Here is a 22,858-nt window from a genome sequence, read left to right as displayed (position 1 = left end):
CAAACCTGTATTTTACAAAAGACACGCAACAATTTGACGGAGCTGCACCGCTCTCTCCTGCAGAGGTCGCAACAAGCCCGCGATAAACAACTCAATCCCTGGGTTGTTGTTTCTGACCCAGGAACTGGGTAACACAAGACAACTACCCAAACATTTGGTTATTCCTACTGACCCAGGATCTGGGTTACATAAAAACTACCCAAACACTGGGTTGTTATGTCTGACCCAGGATCTGGGTTACACAAAAACTACCCAAACAGTGGGTTTTTATGTCTGACCCAGGATCTGGGTTACACAGAAACTACCTAAACACTGGGTTGTTACGTCTGACCCAGGATCTGGGTTAAACAAACACTACCCAAACAGGATCTGGGTTAAACAAAAACTACCCAAACACTGGGTTTTTATGCCTGACCCAGGATCTGGGTTACACAAAAACTACCCAAACACTGGGTTGTTATGTCTGACTCAGGATCTGGGTTACAAAAAAACTACCCAAACACTGGGTTGTTATGTCTGACCCAGGATCTGGGTAACACAAAAACTACACAAACACTGAAAAAATAACCCAAATATATCCAAAAGGGTTAACCCAGGATTTGGGTATAAAAAAAAATGGGTTTTTATGTCTGACCCAGGATCTGGGTTACACAGAAACTACCTAAAAACTGGGTTGTTACGTCTGACCCAGAATCTGGGTTAAACAAACACTACCCAAACACTGGGTTGCTACGTCTGACCCAGGATCTGGGTTACACAAAAACTACCCAAACACTGGGTTTTTATGTCTGACCCAGGATCTGGGTTACACAGAAACTACCTAAACACTGGGTTGTTACGTCTGACCCAGGATCTGGGTTAAACAAACACTACCCAAACAGGATCTGGGTTAAACAAACACTACCCAAACAGGATCTGGGTTACACAAAAACTACCCAAACACTGGGTTTTAATGTCTGACCCAGGATCTGGGTTACACAAAAACTACCCAAACACTGGGTTGTTACGTCTGACCCAGGATCTGGGTTAAACAAACACTAACCAAACACTGGGTTGTTACGTCTGACCCAGGATCTGGGTTACACAAAAACTACCCAAACACTGGGTTGTTATGTCTGACCCAGGATCTGGGTTACACAAAAACTACCCAAACACTGGGTTGTTATGTCTGACCCAGGATCTGGGTTACACAAAAACTACCCAAACACTGGGTTGTTACGTCTGACCCAGGATCTGGGTTAAACAAACACTAACCAAACACTGGGTTGTTACATCTGACCCAGGATCTGGGTTACACAAAAACTACCCAAACACTGGGTTGTTATGTCTGACCCAGGATCTGGGTTACACAAAAACTACCCAAACACTGGGTTGTTATGTCTGACCCAGGATCTGGGTTACATAAAAACTACCCAAACACTGGGTTGTTACGTCTGCCCCAGGATCTGGGTTACACAAAAACTACCCAAACACTGGGTTGTTATGTCTGACCCAGGATCTGGGTTACACAAAAACTACCCAAACACTGGGTTGTTATGTCTGACCCAGGATCTGGGTTACACAAAAACTACCCAAACACTGGGTTGTTATGTCTGACCCAGGATCTGGGTTACACAAAAACTACCCAAACACTGGGTTGTTACGTCTGACTCAGGATCTGGGTTACACAAAAACTACCCAAACACTGGGTTGTTATGTCTGACCCAGGATCTGGGTTACATAAAAACTACCCAAACACTGGGTTGTTACGTCTGCCCCAGGATCTGGGTAACACAAAAACTACACAAACACTAAAAAAAATAACCCAAATATATCCAAAAGGCTCAACCCAGGATTTGGGTAGAAAAAATAACCCTAATTTTTTAGAGTGCAATTAACCAATAAAAGAATGAATGACTATGGCAAACTAGGGAACAGGAACTAAACACACTGGAACTAAACACACTAGAACTAAACACAGGCATAGAGAGGGAAAAGAATATCAAAATAAAAGTGCATGGATCCAGACACATGGGATTTGTGACAAACAGGGGTGTGGAAGTATAACAGCCAGAGAAACTATCTAGGAAGTGAAGGAACAGAGCAAACAGAGTCAAAACGAAACCAAAACAGAACACAACAGAATATACACGTTACTAATATGATTACATGAATTAATCATTCATAATAAGATTTTAAAACTTAAGCACAGTTGCGGTCTTAATTTTTAAGAATAATCAAATCAACTAATTTTTAAATCTTGGCTAGCAGAATCTCATATCCTAACTCAAAAAATAAAGTTGATATTGGTTAAATTATTTTGAGTTATAATGGAAAAACATAATTTGACTTATTGATCATATCACATGTTCTACAGTGTGCTGACTGCACACACACTGAGGTCTGTGTCCTCTGTGCTGTATTGAGCTGGCCTGAAATGCAATAATGACTAAATAAATTCATTAACATAAATGCTTGGAAATATTCCGACACATAATGAATATTTGTAATAATGATGTGTGGTTTCTGTCGCCCTGTAGGATCACACTCGTGTGGTCAGTCCCATCATTGATGTCATCAGTCTGGATAACTTTGCGTATCTGGCCGCCTCTGCAGACCTGAGAGGAGGTGAGAGAAGAACTCAATGAGCTTTAGCATCTCTTTCATTTCATCTCTTTCAGAAAGCAATGTTTCTCCTCAGAATAATCCCAGGTAATCTCACATGTGTCTCCTCTATAGTATTATAAATCTCAGACTCTGCTCAGATTTGACAATATACCAAAGTCTCAGTATAAACCAGTTATTTTAGGATTTATTTACAGGTGAAACTCGAAAAATGTCGTGCAAAAGTTCATTTATTTCAGTAATTCAACTTAAAAGGTGAAACTAATATATTATATAGACTCATTACATGCAAAGTGAGATATTTCAAGACTTTATTTGTTATAATTTTGATGATTATGGCTTACAGTTTATGAAAACCCCTGTAAGGTGTAAGCCATAATCATCAGAATTTTAACAAATAAAGGCTTGAAATATCTCACTTTGCATGTAATGAGTCTATATAATATATTAGTTTCACCTTTAAAGTTGAATTACTGAAATATGATATTCTCACTTATAGCATTAATTAATATTTAGCATTTTATGTTTTAATTTTACTTTTAAGGTTTTCAACTAACATTTATATTTTATGTTATGTAATTTCAGCTTGATTTGATTTTAAAACTGTGATTTTTAATATTTTTTCATTTGAGTTAACAATAACAACACCCAAACATTTCACCAAATTCTTCTAAAATCAAATGATTAATATCCACATCAAATTGATAAATTTGACTTTATCTGATTGACTTTTAGAATTTATGTCTGTTTTTATTTTTATTTTTAGGAATATTAGGAGACAAACATTTGAGAAAGAGCAACTACTGTTCTTTATTCTTTATTACCTGATCTATATTTGAGAAAATATGATTCCCAGTATGCACAAACTTAGCAGAGTGCTCTGTTGGTTACAGGATTTACTTTCTTTTTATTCATGTTTTTAACTATTTCTTTATTTTAGAAAAATACTATATTAGAAGTCCTAATATGATTGCTGTTTATTTAATACATCGGTAACACTGCAAAAAGGCCGTGTAAACATTAACATTAAATAATAGTTAACATGAATTAATAATCTTGGGTTATGTAAATTTCTACATATACCAATTATTTTTAATAGTAAAATAAAGTGATGTAACATCATTGAGAAAGAACTAAGGTGATCTAACAATGGACAAAAGTATATTTATAGACAATATCTATAAATGAGCATTAACCAAGATACTTTAAAAAGTAATGTATTAATTCATGATGCCTAGTTTAGAAAGTAGCACATGTTAACTCTGCAAATGTTTACAACCTTGTAATGAAGCGTTTTTGAATCACTAAATCATAATCCCGATTATACACCCCAAAAGCATGATATTTAGCCTCGCCACTTTTGAAGTAGAGGTGCCACCCTTGATCGCCCACCAGAAAATACACATCTGTCCAACACTAGTCTGATTGCTGACAGATTAAATATAACTGCATGTGTTTATTAGAGTGATCCAGGAATAACTGCCTCACTTTCCCCCTCTGACATCAGGGTTCGACTGGAGTCTACACTTCAAATGGGAGCAGATTCCTATAGAGCAGAAAATGGCAAGAAACGACCCAACACAACCAATCAGGTGTCTCTCTCTCTCTCTCTCTCTCTCTCTCTCTCTCTCTCTCTCTCTCTCTCTCTCTCTCTCTCTCTCTCTCTCTCTCTCTCTCTCTCTCTCTCTCTCTCTTTTATAAAACTAGAAGCATTTTTACTGTATGGTCTCAGACCTTTCAATCCCACTTTGTGTGTAAATAGTATATAACAACCAAGAGTGTAGGTTTGATTTTGACATTGGTGGGGACATAAACGCAGCATAAGACAAAACAAAAATCTTTATTCAGGGATTGACATTAAGTTTTTTAGACTATGACGAGAATGACAAGGAGGCAGAGATTTAAAGCTGAAGTCGGCAAGATTTTCCCTGAATCATCCGATCATATTCCCTGAAACCGACACTATGCTCCGACAGAACAACATAAATCAGCCGGTTTTAGAAAAACCCCCGCACTTCTACCTCCACCTAGAGCCTGTTATTTGTTTTGCAAAAATCCACTTCCAAAAAAAATCCAGTTCGCGCAATCTACTAACAGATCTACTAACTAACAAAATCTACTAACAAGCTTCCAATTCAGAGCTAGGAGGTCTAAAACAACCAAGGAAAAGAAAACGCCTGTAGAAATCGATGCTGAAGAGACGGGCACGTTCACAGAAGATCTGGTGCACACACACTGACCAGCTCGATCTCGATGGGAGGGTGCTCGCGGTAGCATGAGAGTTGCCCCTCAATCTGCCAGACTTGCCGACTGCAGCTTTAACTTTACCTTTATTCTGTCCATAGTGCATTTGTCAACATCTCTCATCAGAGTATAAACATATAATGAATATTAAATGAACTGAACCAATGATGACTGAAAGAAAACACGACTGGGATTCTACTCTTTCTACTCAACTTTCATGCACACCTGATTGACAGATAAACCATGCGCTCTTATTTCACTGTTGTTTTTAGTTTTGAGGATATTTGAGCTAACAGTTTGCTTCATACTTTCAGTTTAACAACAGTAAGTTAAAGTTAAAGAGGGTAAACTGAAATATAATTCTAACATGTGCCTGACTCTGTCCACTTAATGAACGTTCCTTGAAATAACGCTGTTTTCTTACCTATTTACTTTGACTCTTCGGGTAATGTCAATGGTATGACCCATTTCAGATGCATCCAAAATAATATATTGTTTTTACATCAAAATTATTGCTAGGGACAATTTAGTATTGCTGAATATTGGTAAGGACATGTCCCTATATTTCTCTTCTCTTGATACTAACGGCTGTTCACGCAGGACCCCTGTGATTGCTGGAGGAATCTTCGTAATGGAAAAAGGCTGGTTTAATCGTCTGGGCCAGTATGACACTCACATGGACATTTGGGGCGGTGAGAACTTTGGTAAGTAATGATCAATTATCCTGAAAGATTGTTTTACTCCTCTTCTGTGAATGTGCTGAAGTTACAAACATCCTGTGAACATTTTAGCAAGACAAGCAGCAGAGATTATACTGTATGAAGAAAAGTGTGGTGAAGATGTCCTCACTAATATAGTCAAACCTCAGGGATATTATTGTTAACTAAGACTACAACTAAAACCATACAAAAACTAAATAAAACTTCAGCTAGTTGCCAAGGCAATTTTTGTTTACTTTTTTTGTTTAACTTGATGCATTAAAAAACAAAAACTGAAATAAAAGAATAAAAACTGGACAGACATTAGAGTTACACTATGTAGAAATTGTGTTTTTGTCAAACAGCGACCCCTAGAGTCGCTGTGGAATACTTGCACTGTCGTATATACCCACCCCCACCCTGTCCACCGGTACCTGTTCGGTAGGATAGAAGCGTCGGGCATGGTATTGACCAGGTAATGTTTCACGATTTCATGCAAATATTAGGCTACTGCATAGTCTACTGAACTACTGATGATGGTAATAGGATAATAATAAGTTCATGTCAAGTGTTAGACTACTTTATAATAATAAAGTAGCCTACCACGTTTGCTGGCTTTTAACGTTTTTACATGATTGCAGCTAAATCACAAGTAAATAGCCTATAGTCTAGGCCTACTGTATAATTTCATTTGTGTGTTTTGATTATAATGTAAACATTACAAAATGCCAGATGACATCAATAAAGTTAAATGTACGTCGCATTATTTCATAACATTGGCCGTTATGATGTCATTAGATATGATTATTGCAATTTATTATAATAGTTTGCAAATTGTGCTCGTTTACACTATCTACAACCTCTAGGCTTTTTTATGTCCTGATAATTATGTGAGATATCGACAACTGTTCTCATGATAATCACAGGAATCAACGTCAACAGCGTCGTCTGATATAATGAATGAATGAACAGCATCGTAAAAAAAAATGACATACTACAAGCGAACGCAAACAACATACAACATAGAACGCAAACAAGTTTACAAATAAGAGATTTATTTACTAGTCCATCAACAAGATCGCCAGGTCAGCATCGCTGTTGCATCCAGTGCTGCTTTTTAGCTCGCGCCAACGACTGAACGCCTGACCGAGTGACTCTTGTCCGGTTCCTCACGCGGTCCGATTCTCTTTTCCTTTTCCTCGACTCTTCCGACCGCGTTTTCTTTGCTTTTTCCATCGTCGAGTATCACGTCTGAAATGCGCGCAAGTGTCTTCGTGCTTCATATGTTGTTGATGTGTGTGACGTCTTTGCCGTAAAGCAAGTCGTTATTCTTGCGAGATTTGTCGAGGGCGCTCCTCTCAAACTTGCATTGCTGGTTTTTCCAGCGGCGTCCCCCCCAAGCTTTACTACCAGGATGATTCGCCCTTCTATGAGTTTGTTTACCACCGAAATGACTTTGAAGCTGTTATATTAAGGTACAATTTCTACATAGTGTGCCTTTAAATTGAAGTTAATGAAAAATGTATTAAAATTCAAAATTCAAAATATGAATAAGTGTGTGTGTGTGTGTGTGTGTGTGTGTGTGTGTGTGTGTGTGTGTGTACAGTAGGTTGTGTTAACATCATCAGGTTATTTTTGAAGAAATGCTTTAATATTATTGTTTTACAAATAAATTGTGAGAAGCCCGGATATGTGAAAAAGGTCCATAGAAAAAAGAAAAAAAAATCCACAATAGCATTTCTGACTTACCAAAAGAGGAAAAAATATTGAGAAATTGATTACATTGATAAGAAGAGAGAGCCATGTCAAAATTACCATCACACCCTCAGCCGTTGCACTACAAACACTCACGCGGCAGCGTTAACTAGTTTTCTGCAATTCAATGTCAAGGTAATATGTATAGTCTTATAAATGTTTTTAAAACGAAAATATAAAAAAAAATCTAGATTTACAATGTTATTAACTGTGGTAACACGTCCATCAGAACATGTTTTGTGTTTAATGTAGAACTATAAGGAGAGGAATTTGGACAAATACAAAGTCCTGTCGTGAAACTCTAGATTGGTCCTTAACTCAATCTGCTTGCAATCCCATCATTCTCTATTGGGCAAAGCTGATTGGTTCCTGCCATATCAGTAGCCAATGAGCTCGCTGCTCAACCTCCAAATATACTTGGTCAGCATTTGCTGTAGCTGCCGTGTGGTTTCAGAAACCCCCCTCCCTCCCCAGCTCCACCTGCATGGGTCCGCTAGGCTCAGTTATGTGCGCTATATTGTACAGCATTAGCATGTCTTACTTGCAGCCTAGAAGAAAGGGTTTGATTCTCAGGGATGCCTGGATGTTTTTTTCTTGATTGTTTTTCCTATTTCAAAACATTTGTAACCAATAATGTTTCATTCTTGCATAAACAAAAGTATTTCCATAATATTTTTTTTTCTTTTTCTGATGCTGTAGAGCTGTCATTCAGAGTGTGGATGTGTGGTGGCAGTCTTGAGATCCTGCCCTGCAGTCGCGTGGGACACGTCTTTAGGAAACGCCATCCCTATGACTTCCCAGAGGGCAATGCACTCACCTACATTAAGTAAATGGGCCTTTATGTAAGCTGTGATCATATGAAGTGTATGAAGCGCTGTTACATAGTCTGTGTGTGTTGCAGGAACACGCGGAGAGCAGCTGAGGTCTGGATGGATGAGTATAAACAGTATTACTACGCTGCAAGACCGTCAGCGCAGGGAAAGGCCTTTGGGAGGTCAGACATCTCTGATAACTTTTATACACTGTGTTTTTATGTAGATCTAGTTGCCGTTTTACGAGATTGTCATGATTATATTTACTTCTGATTCTAAAGGAACAGTCACATCCAAAATGAAATCTCTGTTGTTGTTGTGTTTAGCAGGATGTTCACGCTGCTACATACAATAAAACTGACTATCAAGCTCCATAAAAGTACTTTAAGTAAATACTTAAACTTAAGATCTGTCATGCCAGGTTTAAAAATCAAACACCAAACAACGTACACTAAAAAAAAAATGGTAACCTGTAATGGACATCTACAGGTGAAACTATAATATGGTGTAAAAGTTAATTTTTTTCAGTAATTCAGCTTAAAAGTTGAAACTAATATATTATATAGACTCATTACATGCAAAGTGAGATATTTCAAGACTTTATTTGTTATAATTTTGATGATTATGGCTTACAGCTTATGAAAACCTTTTCACAATATTCTAATTTTGAATATGGGGTTTTCATAAGCATAAGCTGTTATTATAACAAATAAAGGCTTGAAATATCTCACTTTGCATGTAATGAGTCTATATAATATATTAGTTTCGCCTTTTAAGTTGAATTACTGAAATAAAGGAACTTTTGCACAATATTCGAATTTTTCGAGTTTCACCTGTAAATTAACTGGTTTTATTAAAGTGAAAAATATTATATAGCATCACTGAATCAACCTAAATACATAAATTCCCTTGTGAAAAAGAAGTGCGCATAATTGTATTGAATGTGCACTTGTAGTGTGCTTCAAATCTTAAGTATAGTTTCAAAAAGCGGTACTTGCAGATAATATAATATCAATGAAATAAAAGGCCACTTAAGTGTACTTATAGAAAGCACACTTTCATGACTGTTGAAGCACATGTAAAGTAATTGATTATAATTTTAACTGTAGTGAGTTATTTAATATTACATTTAAATGTAATATATTTTACATTTATCATTACAAAATAATTGCATATATATTTTTACATACATGACATTTGAATAAGTTTCATATTCTAGTTTACCATAAATGCTAGCCAGTACATTAAGTACATTATTTTGGATTAATCGCATCCAAAATAAAAGTTTGTGTTTACATAATAAATGTGTGTGTACTGTGTATAATTATTTTATATATATAAATACACACACATTCATGTATATATTTAAGAAAAATATGTTATTTATTTATAAAATATTTATCATTTATATATAATATAAATTATATATAAATCTATATACAGTATATACATGCAAATATTTCTTAAATATATACAAGCATGTGTGTGTGTTTATATATATATATAATATACACAGTACACACACATTTATTATGTAAACACAAACTTTTATTTTGGGTGCGTTAATCGTTTAACAGCCCTAATAATTATGAAATTACATAAAGATGTACTTAAGATCTACTTAAATGTGTAAAAAAAAACACTCTTTAAGGTCAAATAATTACATTTAATATAAATTAAATATATAATACATTTTAATTTAGTTTTAAATAGCACACAATTAAGTGTCTGAAAACATTACATTCAGTTCAACGAGTATATTCTTTAAAAGTATATTATATATTTGTAAAAGTATGCTAAAGTCCACTTCTTTTTCACAAAGGTTTATACCAACAAAACTCAATTTTATTTCAAACTCATTAGATTTTCAGTAGATATGTTTCTCACACACTATTCTCACACAATATTACAGCACAGACTATTTTATGGTACTTTTTGGGCCTTGACAGCCCGTGGTGAACTTTCTGAAGCAACTTGTGGGTGAGTTAGATGATGTTTTTCTTTTATTTCTGGGTGAACTACTCCTTTAAACCGCTTCTGTCTCTCCACACAGTATTGCAGATCGGCTTGCACTCAGACGGAAGTTGAACTGTAACTCTTTCCGCTGGTATCTTGAGAATGTGTACCCTGAACTCAAGTGAGTCGCGTTCACTGGACTGTGTCCTGGCTCTGAGGGGCTGCCAGACAAAACCTGGACTTGGAGTCAAATGCCATTTAACCCTCTCGGGCCCCTGTCCTGAACGTGTTGTGTCGTTCTTGCTTGTGTTTGTCAGAATCCCAGAGCAGGAGGAGGTGTACAGTCTCCTGAAGCAGGATGGCTTGTGTCTGGAGAGCCACGGCACAGACAGTCTGGGTTTGGCCGAGTGTAAGACCACACCGAGCATACCTGCCTCACAGGTGAAGCTTTAACTGACTGAACGTAGTTACTAACTTAACACTATTTTCAGTTATACATCAGGAGCATGGCATTTTTGTTTTCAAAATAGTTTGGTTTTTCCTGTACAAATTGGAGGTGTTTTCCCAGTGAGTAAAGTTACAAAACTAAGACTAGGCATTGGCACTGGTTTTGTTTGGTCATTGTAATTGCAACACACTCCATTTTTTGACCATTAAAGGTTTTTTTTGTTTTGCATACTTTTGAATATGGATTTTCAAAACGGTTAAGCTTTTCCTGTAACATTTTTATCAATGTTTCGAGTGAGTAAGAGTATACTAGGCATTGGCACTGATTTCCTGATTCGACTGTGATTCCACCATCTTATCATCTATTTTGTTCTGTTTTGTTTTTATTTACAATGTCAACAGACCTTTCTCAGTTATTCCCTAACTGCTTTGTGCATTATGTGCATTGTAAATGCAACACTCTCCATGTTCACATTATTTTCACCTTTGCATTTTTCAAAAATATTTTGCCCATTAACCCTTTATATTGGCACAGCCATTACATATTTAAAACAGTAATATCCTATACTAAACCTAAACTAATCTTGACAAACTATATATCATTTGAAAGCTTACAATCTCTAGTTTACATATTTGGTGACTGATTTTCAAAATAAATAACAGAGGAGACGTAATTTATCAATTTGCAACAATAATATTTTCATACTCCTAAGGCGTGTTCAGACCTTTATTTTGAAATAGTGATGAACATGAAAAATCATGAAAGAATGGTAGAAACCTCAGTTTGTTTTCATGCCAAGAGTTCAAAAGATAGCATCCATTCAATTCTTTTAGAAAAAAAGGTCTGAAAATGTTTTAAATATAAAGAAAAAAATAATAGATTCAGCATTTGTGATGTGGCAGCGAGCTATAATGCACATACGTGATCTTTTGTGTTTCTTAGAGGTTGAATTCATTTCAAAATCTGCCAAACTCCCAAAACTACTTCTGAATAGGATGTCTACTTCATAAATTTTATGAAAATTGTAAAAATAATGGTTCAGATCACTCAAACAACATATGGAAATGGAGGTGCCCTTATATTGGGCAGAAATGTCAACTAGTGGAAAAGTTTGGTACTGCGCCCAAACTAAATCTCACTGAAAGCTTATTTTTTTAAATATCAACCTAAAATTTTAAACACAACTTGTTCAGATTTTTGGCTTTGATTTGTTTTTGCATTTTTAGAGTCCACCAGGTTTTGAAAATATATATTTTATAAAACATATGAATAATTAAATTTTTTACATTGTACATTTTCATAAACTCAAACTTCTATAACTTTTTTTTCTGTTTAACTTCCTTAATTTATTTCACTTCTACAAAAATCTGCCAAATGTCTTCTTTAAAACAAGACCAATCTTACATCTATATTCTTGAATTACAACCATTTAAGTTCGGAATGTGCATTTTCATGTCTATTTAAAAAAGGCGGTGCCGGTTAAGGGGTATTCCTGTACAAAGCTAACATAATTCAGTGACATGGAGAAGAGGACAGGATTGTATCTGGAATTAAATGGAATTCAGAGATTTGGAATGAGAAGCAATGTTAAAAAATGTAATAAAAACTCCAAATCAACTCCATGGCAAATAAACAAATTAAAATACAAATGAAAAAAGTCAATTTTTCAGATTATGAGTGTGATTCACATACAAATTCTGGTATTGCCATATACACTCACTGGCCACTTTATTGAGTACACGTTGCTAATACCGGGTTAAACCCACCTTTGCCTTCAAAAATGTCTTTGTGGCGTGGATTCAACAAGGTGCTGGAAACATTCCTCAGAGATTTTGGTCTGTATTGACATGATATTATCACACAGTTGCAGCACATGCCAAAGCTGCTCTATTGGATTAAAGGTTGTGTAGGTAAGAATTGTCTAAAGAACTTTTTTTTTCAAATTGGCTTAAACTGTCTTTATATACCAATACATAATTAAAATGTAAGTACTTTGAAAAAGAGAGTATAAAAATTGAGTGACTCTAGTGTATTTAATCTTCAAAAAACACAGCTCATTAATTCCATTCAGGACGAAACAAGTGATTGGCTTGCGTGACTGTCACTCTCCGTCACCATGACTACCGCCGCTATTATTGGCTCTGCCCACGTGCGCGCAGTCGCGCACCCGTTTTTAGGTGGGAGTGAATGGAATTAATGAGCTGTGTTTATTGAAGATTAAATACACTAGAGTCACTCAGTTTTTTATACTCTCTATTTCAGAGTACTTGCATTTTAATTATGTATTGGTATATAAAGACAGTTTAAACAAATTTGAATAAAAGTTGTTTTAGACAATTCTGACCTACCCTACCTTTAAGATCTGGTGACTGAAGGCCGCTTGAGTTTAGTGAACTCATTGTCATGTTCAAGAAACCAGTTTGAGGTGATTTGAGCTGTGTGACGGTTAATCGCATACAAAAAGTTTGTGTTTACATAATAAATGTGTATACTGTGTATAATTATTTTATACATTACACACACATGCTTGTATATATTTAAGAAATATTTGCATGTAGGCCTATATACTGTATATAGATTTATATATCATTTATATTATATATAAGCAACAATACTCAGGCTTCATACTAGTTAAACAGGGAGTTACTTTGTTGTACGGGAAACACTCTCCAGGTAAACGTGTGATCGTCAACGAGTGGATCTCTGAGCTGGTGTGAGTGAGTGGAGGCGGGGCTCATTTACATATTCATAGAACAACGTATGGAAAAAAATATGGAAAAAAACATGTCGTTTTGGTGATCTAAGAAGAGTTTTAAGGGTGAAATGATTGACTACAAGGGGACTTTAAAAGAAAACGAAAAGAGGCAGAGTGGCGATTTATAATATTTTTCACTTTGTTGTTTGCCTAAAATATACACACCGAGATAACTGAGATCTCCTGAGGCGAACTTGGCAAGTCCGAACTTTGCGTATTTAGTATTGAGAAACGCCCTATGTCCACATGCATTGAGTTGCTGCCATGTGATTGGCTGATTACATATTTGCGTTAAGAAGCTGTTGAACAGGTTTACCTGATAAAGTGGCCAATGATGAGTGTGTTACTACGGTATATAATCTATATAACTGTATCTATATAACTCTACACCTGCATTACTCACCCAATAATTTGTCTGTGTCTGTTTTTGTTTTCTGTTTTTTTAGAAGTGGACTCTGATTGAACCACAGATCCGTCAGCATGACCAGTGTTTGACCATCACAGCCTTCACTGCAGGGTCAAAGGTCAGACTGGAGCCCTGCAACACCAAAGAGTCCAGACAGGTGGGTGTGTGTGTGTATCTGACAGAGGGTTTGAGTTGTGATGACCCACTGAGAATGAATCATGTAAGTTTGATATCGGCGTGGTTCAGAAGACCATTAGCTCTCGGACAGCACTAGTGTTCTCTGTGGAAGTTATGTAAAGTGTTTAAGGGATTTTCTGTTGCCATTTCTGGGCGAATGTTCAGCGTTATTCCTCTTTGTCTCATTCTTTCAGTCATAATAGCTGCATTTTTTCTTTTTTTTCTCTTTGTATATAAATCTTCTGCCATCAATCTGAAACACAACAGACAAATATCTTCCCATAAGCCCACTGCATATGGTTCCACTCACAAGCTAAGTTTGGCTTAGCTGGGTTGGCTTTAATCTTTCATCAGACTGACCTCTACCTCTGTCCACTCATTCATGTCCGGCTCATTTGTGATATCTCCTAAAGTCTGAACATACCTCACAAACAGATCAAATTCCATACAGAGAAGATTTGCTCTTTGCGTCTCTCCATATGATGAGACCATTATAAAAATATATATATATTTTGTTAGTAATTGTTGTGCATTATATGTATCACATTAATGTGGGTGAGTCTATAAACTTTGGGAGTCTTTACTGATTTTTAAACCTTACTGATGTGCTTACTTTGTCCCAAAATGTAGATACCTTGTTTTGGCCACTATATATCAAGCTCAGTGAAAACAATAATTCAGGATGATTTAAAAAAGGTTTATTATCTTTTTCTTTTTTCTTTCTTTTCTTTTCTTTTTTTAGTGTGTAATGTTGTTGTTTGAGCATTAAAATAAGTTTGCAGTCAGCATTTTCACTGGCCACAATTTTGACATCGATACCATTGGGAAAAACTGCTATAAAGATATTTTTAATATTATCTATAATTTGTCAGCAGGTGTATTAGGCTGCCGTCACTTTAAGACCTGATGCACGGATTGAAAGTGTGTTTTCTTTCTCAACTGTTTATGTTAAAACATTACTTAAACTTAAAACATAACTGACTGTGTTTACATAAATACTCGCATTTACCAGCATTTAGACATTATTGTGTGTGTATTTTATTGTTTAAGTTTAATAAGCAGCAAAAAATTACTCAGTTTAGTGCTGAGACGTGGTTTTATGTGCCACACTTTGAGTGTGAGAACAAAATCTGCAGGACTGAGTAAAATTATGAGGATCTATTCTGCAGAAAACGTATTGGAAGCGTTTCAGATATTTCAGGATTGATATATAGTGAAAAAGCATTTTTTTGCACTTAGATTCAGATGCCTTTTAAAAGACTACAATTGAAAAATGTATATATTATATATAATGTTCAACCCGCCAAAGTGTCTAGTAGGAGTGACTGTGTTACACACCACTGCTGAAATAGGCTACACACACATTAGGTGGGTGTTAATGTTAAGTCCTGGTTTTATATATCGCTCTCTACAACGTTGGAAACATAACTGTAATTGATATGATTAGCCTTTTGCTTGACTACGTTATCAAACAGCTTATAATCACATCCTTAGAAACGCTTTGAACAACTCATATCATCAAATCATATACTATACATATATATATACATCATATACTGTACATAATTCATACGTTATATTGCTAAATGTAGCAATATCAACTGTAAAGCAGGAATATTATCTCTAACTTAAACTAAATCTAAATCACTATTGATATATATCAATAGTATATCAATGATACTAAAATAACAGTGGCTTTTGTTTTGAGCATTGTTTGTTTGGCTTGAGGTGGCTGAATATGTTAAGTGTCTATAAGTGTCACAGGATGAGGATGAAGAAGACTGGATACAAACATAACCGTGATTTAATAAAAAACAAAACGGCAGACAGGCATAACAGTGTGGATAGCATACACACACAACGACATCCAAAGACTAAAACAGAGGAACTAAATACACAGAGATGATGAAATGAATACGAGCAGGTGTGATGATTAGATGAGTGTGTGTAGGTGTGATGATTAGATGAGTGTGTGTAGGTGTGATGATTAGATGAGTGTGTGTAGGTGTGATGATTAGATGAGTGTGTGCAGGTGTGATCCAGGAGGGATTATGGGAAATGTAGTGTGCTGTGGTGACTGAGGATTGTGACAATGGGCCCCTATCAGCGCAATGCAGCGCCAAGCGCGACGCAAGTGTGTTTTGCTAGTTTCAGCCCGACGCATTTATCATTTTCATGTTCTGCGCCACGTTGTTTGAATAGCAAATGCTTCTGCGGCCATGGGCTGCTGGTCTGAAAACGAGGTGTGTTCAGGCGTATTGTTGGTGCGTTGCTATTTTGAGAAACTGAGATAGACTCCGCCATTGACCAACTGAAGCCTGGTCTAAAGTCAATGGCGCAATGTTTTTATTGTTATTTAAAGAGCGCGGTAGTAATGTGCGCCCATAGGCGGGTCCATAACGTGTGTACACTCTGCTTATTACACACACAGGGACACAAACATGCCAAATGTTAAAAATAAAAGGATTACAATTTAAAAGATTAATATTGTGTACGTAACGATATGGTGGAATCCGGCTGGTCCCGTAGATGGTCTGCTTGCACACTTTAACCTCACACTCACACACACGATCCGTTTGCGCTCTGGAGACGAGTTCAGTTTTTCCGCTATCAAATTCTGTCATGTAAATAGTGAATCCACCATGGCGCGAGCGCAACTGGCATTTAAAGGGAATGGGAGATGAGACTCTGATTGGTTTAACGCACGTTACGCCCAAAACACCCCCATTACTCATTAAGAGAATAGAGACAACCCTTTAAGACCATGCGACGGGAGCGCCGACCATTTTTCCCGTCGTTAAAATAGCAAAAGTGGATTTGGACACGCCCTAAGTGAACTATTTAGACCATGCACTTAGATCGTTAAAATAGGGCCCAATAAGTTTAATTTCAGTGAGGATGCGGCCTATAGGCAATAGTCAGAAAGCTGGATCACTCAGCGCTGAGATCATTGCTCTCCTGAACGAAACCTGCCATGCTGCCAACACACACACACACACACACACACACACACACACACACACACACACACACACACACACGCACACACACGGACACACGGACACACACACACACACACACACACACACACACACACACACACACACACACACACACACACACACACACACACACACACAGGATATTACAGTAAATCAAGCCTTTTGAATTCAAACTCACTGACCTCTCTCTAAACCAGTAACCTCATCACTCACACGCAACGGGACATGCCCTTGGCTAAAACATTTCACTGCTTTCATTTCATTGCAAGCTTGCTTTGCAGCATTTTTAGAAAGATGTGTTTCATATTGTCTTCCTCTGTCTGTTTATTTAAATATGATATTTTACAGTCATGCTAATTCCTGTATCATTTGTTACAGTTCAGAATTCAACTGCATATAATGTACCGCCTATGTGAAAATAGCATGTAAAACATTATACAAAGAGAATAATTTCAAACCGTTGTAATCTATGCTACATTTATGTAATATAACCTCTCTACGTTTGATGCTTACGGTAATTTAGCAAAGACTGTCCAGTTATTGGATATCATAAAAAGACAATAATTTTGCATTTTTATTCCAGGTTTGTGTAAAAATGTTCGGTTAAAAATCATAGTTGATATTACCTTCGGTTCACAAGTTTCAGTTTAGAGCCGATTGCAGTATATCATGCTTTTGATAAATGTTGTAGGTTATCCAGGTTATTCCATTAATATAGAAAATCCACATAATACACAAAGCAGATGTACTTTACTAAAGAACAATAAGATAATTACTTAGAGATATGAGAAATCCTTGTGCTCGAAATAATATTGTGAATAGCAAACATGCATGTTTTCCACAAGCAAATTTAAACTATTTGTTGTCCTTAATTTATGTCAAACATAAATTTATTAATACCGTAAACAAACGTGTGGTCCCAAACTAGCTCGCTTTTATGTTTGTTGAATATTTCTTGCATGAAAATAACACATTCACACAGAATTGAGTTTTTAACTCTACTCAGACACGTCCCACAGTTGCAATCATTCCATCATTCTGTCTGTCTGTCTGTCGTTCTGTCTGTCTGTCGTTCTGTCTGTCTATCATACTGTGTGTCTGTCTGTCTGTTGTTCTGTCTGTCTGTCAGTCTGTCTGTCTATCATACTGTCTGTCGTTCTGTCTGTCTGTCTATCAATCGTTCTGTCTGTGTGTCTGTCAATCGTTCTGTCTGTATGTCTGTCTGTCTGTCTGTCTATCATTCTGTCTGTCTGTCTGTCTGTCTGTCTATCATACTGTCTGTCGTTCTGTCTGTCTATCGTTCTGTCTGTCTGTCTGTCTATCATTCTGTCTGTCTATCATACTGTCTGTCGTTCTATCTGTCTATCTGTCAATCGTTCTGTCTGTCGTTCTATCTGTCTATCTGTCAATCGTTCTGTCTGTCGTTCTGTCTGTCGTTCTGTCTGTCTATCTATCTATCTATCTATCTATCTATCTATCTATCTATCTATCTATCTATCTATCTGTCTGTCTGTCTGTCTGTCTGTCTGTCTGTCTGTCTGTCTGTCTGTCTGTCTGTCTGTCTGTCTGTCTGTCTGTCTGTGTGTGTGTGTGTGTGTGTGTGTGTGTGTGTGTGTGTGTGTGTGTGTGTGTGTGTGTGTGTGTGTGTGTGGTTCAGTATAAATGTAATTAACCTGTCTCCACTTTTTCCTGCAGAAGTGGAAGCCCCGAGGGCCGGCGCTGCAACACATGATGAGTGGCTTGTGTCTGGATAGCCAGCCTCCTTCAGGCCCACCGGTCATCACACAGTGCCGCCCCCTGGTGGCCAGCCAATCCTGGGAGCCGCAGCTGGTCACCTGACTTGCAGAGCTCACAGGGAGGGCGGGGAAAGGGGAGGAGTTTCGTAAGGTTGCTGAGGTGCCGCCAGAGGAAAGCGTTTGCACTGTTTTAGCTGAAGGTGCTGCTCTCGAACGAACCCAACATGACCATGTCAACATCTGACCTCATATCTTCATCGTGGAGTGGCTGAGGAGGGAAAAGCCCAACCGAAGCCTGAATGCCTGAGCTTTCACTGTCCAGCGTCCTGGTTTCCTCAGACACAGTCACACGTACGGCATGGTTTTGTCAGGTGACAGGAGTGCTTTATGACATCTTTTGAATGTTGTGTTAAGGTCTCAAACACCAGAGAATAGATGTGTATATAAATGCCTTTTACTACATTTCAGACACATGACCTGTATATTCCCTCATTCCCACAGAGACTGTGGTTTTTGCAGCATAGGCTTCATTAGCTGTTCTCCTGACGGTCTGAACTGTTGTCCCATCGCTGTGGAGGGTTCTCTGCTTGATTTGTTCAGTATTAGGTTGGGATGAAGTGCAATGCTGTGAGATGAATCTGCATATGTCCTGGAAACTGTCGTTCAGCGGCAGAAAGACTTTACGACTTCGAGAGGTTTATCCTAAACAACAGTCAAAGATTAGCAGTAGCACACTGGCTTAGACCCGCGCTGAAGATGTTGGGAAAAGAAGGACAGAAATGGCTCTTGAATGCTCCACTAAACCCAGTGAAATAAATAACCAAATGTTAAATCAAACAAGCATTGAGATGTCGACTCACATGAAGTGTAACGCGCTTTTAATGAGCTTTTATTCTGCATGGTCCTGTACATCAGCACAATGAAAAGGCATTTGCAAACATCTAAAGCCCAAAGACTGTTTTTCCTCTGTCTTATTTGTTTGCCTTTTGAAACTTTGTATTTACTTGAAGCATTTTTTTTCATTTTGAACATGTGCTAGGAAGCAGTTATGTTGTTTGAAATATAAAGACTACCACCAAAAAACAGACAACAATCCAAAAATATCTTGAGTCTGTCTTTGTACAACACACACACACACACACACACACACACACACACACACACACACACACACACACACACACACACACACACACACACACACACACACACACACACACACACACACACACACACAATGAAACATAGTACAAAACAAGTCTGTAACTGATGCTATGCAAAAAGAGTTTATAGCCATTGCTAATTTTCAACTCCAGTCCATGGTTGGGCCTTTACACTACAACATTTACTATTTCATCTTAAAAACATATCTACAGACACACCATATAAATCACTTACATACACAAACCAGCTATCTACAAATGGGTACATTCCTGTTTCGATTTCATCCAAGACTTAACTCGAGAAGTAAACATTTTAAGCTCAGTCATGGTTTTAAATTCAGTGGGTAATGAATTCCACAACTTTGCACTTTTATATGAAAAAGCAGACTGACCAAATGAAGTCTTGCGGTACGGAACTGTACAGTTGTTATTGATAGAGCCTCTGGTGACTCTATTGATGCTTTGTCTCTGCATAAATGAACTGAGTGGCTCAGGTGCATTATTGAGACATTTGAAAGTTAGTTTGAGAAAACATAAATCACTAAAGCTTTCAAAGCTTAGCAATTTATACTTCTGGAGGGCGGCCTGGTTTGGAATATATTGTCTAATTTGTTTGAAACAGTTTAAATTACTTTGTATAGTTTTTGAAATTTTCTTAAGATGTTTGTCAAATTTTAATTGGGGGTCAAGGATCAATCCAAGGTATTTAAAATCTGTTACCAATTTTATAGCTGTATCTTGCAAATTAATCTGAAAATGTTGTTCCAACTTTTAGCACCAACTGATTTTGAATGAGCCATTTACTGACCTCAGCCATACAAGTGGTCAAAACCTCCGCTGACTTTTCCGGTGACTTAGCGGGTGCATAAAAAACAGCATCATCCGCATAAAGTTGGCAATTTACATCCGGGCAGATTTTTGGCAGATAATTTATAAAAAGACTAAACATCAAAGGTCCCAGCATAGAGCCCTGTGGTATACCCCTTTGAATGCATAAGAGTGGTGACTTATCCTGACCAACTTTAACACACTGATGTCTGTCCTGAAGATAAGATGTAAACCAGCTAACTGTCTCAGCAGAAAAGCTAAAGGATGTCATCTTGGATAGTAGTAGTAGGCTGTGACTGACCGTTTCGAAAGCCTTTTTTAGATCTAAAAACACAAACCTTACACAAACTCTATCCACCACAGAAAACTTTCTGCATTTTTACATTTACAAAAAAACATCACTTATGATTTATAAGCTGTTTTCCTCATAGGGACCAAAAAAAATCCCACGAGGACAAGGTTTTTGGATATTGCCATCTTTGCGGGGACATTTTGTCCTCATAATGTCGGGTTTACCAGTACACACACACACACACACACACACACACACACACACACACACACACACACACACACACACACACACACACACACACACACACACACACACACACACACACACACACACACACACACACACACACAATTGCATATTGAAAATGGAATGCAGAGACATTTAAAACTGAATTTTGTAAAATATAATACAATATGTAATTGAAATGTAGCAAAAGTATAGCTGGTGGTTCTGTCCTACAACAGTCATGCAGTTTTATACACACATGTATACAGTAGTTTTATACAGGATTTACATGTAGTGCCCAAAATATTTAGGTTGAAAATGATGGGGCATCGAGATCTTTGACCTCCATAAATAAACACCATGACTCTGCCACATTAGTTGTATGAAGCTGGATCTTAATCTGAACCTGCTGAATTTCCTCAAGATCACACGCTTCCCTGTTTCCTCTTAGATAAAAGAGCACATGAGCATAATTTGTTTTTTTAAATATTCGTATCGTATTACATTTTTTTATAATTAAACAATGATTGAAAAAGTCCTAGACATAAGATTAACATTTCAAATGAACCAAGCACCAAAATTGAAATTCAAATTAATTTTGAATAAGCTTATCTTTTGCTAGGACCAAAATTCATGAAACACTCAAAACTAAAACATATTTTTGTAAAATGATATAAAGATATAGGTTAAGTATGTGACCAAGGCTACTTCATTGGTTCACTTGCTGACTGTAGTGTCATGAAGCGACCACAAGGTGTCAGGCCATCATCACAGATACACACACACACACACACACACACACACACACACAAACACACACACACACACACACACACACACACACACACACACACACACACACACACACACACACACACACACACACACACACACACACACACACACACACACACACACATACATTTTACTTACCGGTAAACAGATTCAACTTTCATGTTCAGACATTTATAGAATAAATTACAAACACATTCATTTGAGTGGCGTTGTGGCCTAAAGTTAGAGAGTCGGACTTGTAACCCGAAGGTTTTTTCTTTAATACCAAAAAACATAGGCTAGTAAAAACATCAGATTTTTTTTTTTTATCTTATTGTATTAATTATGTGAGCCTGAACCACAAAACCAGTCACATGTGTCAATGTTTTGAAATTGAGATTTAAGGATCACCTGTAAGCTGAATAAATATAAATAAGCTTTGCATATGGTTTGTTAGGATAGGACAATATTTGGTGGAGATGCAACTATTGAAAATCTGGAATCTGAGGGTGCAAAAATCTAAACATCGAGAAAATCGCCTTTAAAGTTGTGCATTTATGTTCATCACCTATTATTATGAAATATTTGTTATATTTCAACAAATATAACTTCAAATATAAATTGCTATCTAATAGGCTATATTAAATTAATTGTGCTGCATACACTCACAAAAATAAATGTTTTATATATTTACGGAAGGAAATTTACAAAATATCTTCATGGAACAAGACCTTTACTTAATATCCTAATGATTTTTGGCATAAAAGAAAAATATATAATTTTGACCCATACAATGTCTATTGTTGACTATTGTCCGTGCGACTCGTGACTGCATGGTTTTGTGATCCAGGGTCACATATTTATGCTACTTATTGTCCAGTAAACATATCAGTCAGTAAACAGTAACATTTATTCAAACGGTCACTGCTTGTGGATGGTTTCTGGTATTTAAAGGTCAACACTGTGACCTATGGATAAAT

The 22,858-nt window shown here is 36.9% G+C and overlaps 1 protein-coding gene across 1 annotated transcript in view; it reads left to right on the top strand.

Moving 5' to 3' along the window:
* Nucleotides 1-19,689, top strand: part of galnt16 (UDP-N-acetyl-alpha-D-galactosamine:polypeptide N-acetylgalactosaminyltransferase 16) — a 57,940-nt gene extending 38,251 nt beyond the window's left edge. The window contains exons 7-15 of the mRNA XM_079632780.1: nt 2,520-2,607; nt 4,112-4,196; nt 5,449-5,552; nt 8,001-8,127; nt 8,203-8,295; nt 10,167-10,250; nt 10,387-10,510; nt 13,719-13,835; nt 18,553-19,689. Of these exons, the coding sequence (XP_079488906.1) occupies nt 2,520-2,607; nt 4,112-4,196; nt 5,449-5,552; nt 8,001-8,127; nt 8,203-8,295; nt 10,167-10,250; nt 10,387-10,510; nt 13,719-13,835; nt 18,553-18,696 (966 nt within the window). The 3' untranslated portion in view covers nt 18,697-19,689. The remainder of the gene's footprint in view (nt 1-2,519; nt 2,608-4,111; nt 4,197-5,448; nt 5,553-8,000; nt 8,128-8,202; nt 8,296-10,166; nt 10,251-10,386; nt 10,511-13,718; nt 13,836-18,552) is intronic.
* Nucleotides 19,690-22,858: the final 3,169 nt, after the last annotated feature.

The sequence above is a fragment of the Phoxinus phoxinus genome (genome assembly GCF_949152265.1).
Source record: "Phoxinus phoxinus genome assembly, chromosome: 13".
Classification (NCBI taxonomy): domain Eukaryota; kingdom Metazoa; phylum Chordata; class Actinopteri; order Cypriniformes; family Leuciscidae; genus Phoxinus; species Phoxinus phoxinus.
Note: the sequence above shows the minus strand (reverse complement) of the source record. Positions and strands in the feature narration are given on the sequence as shown.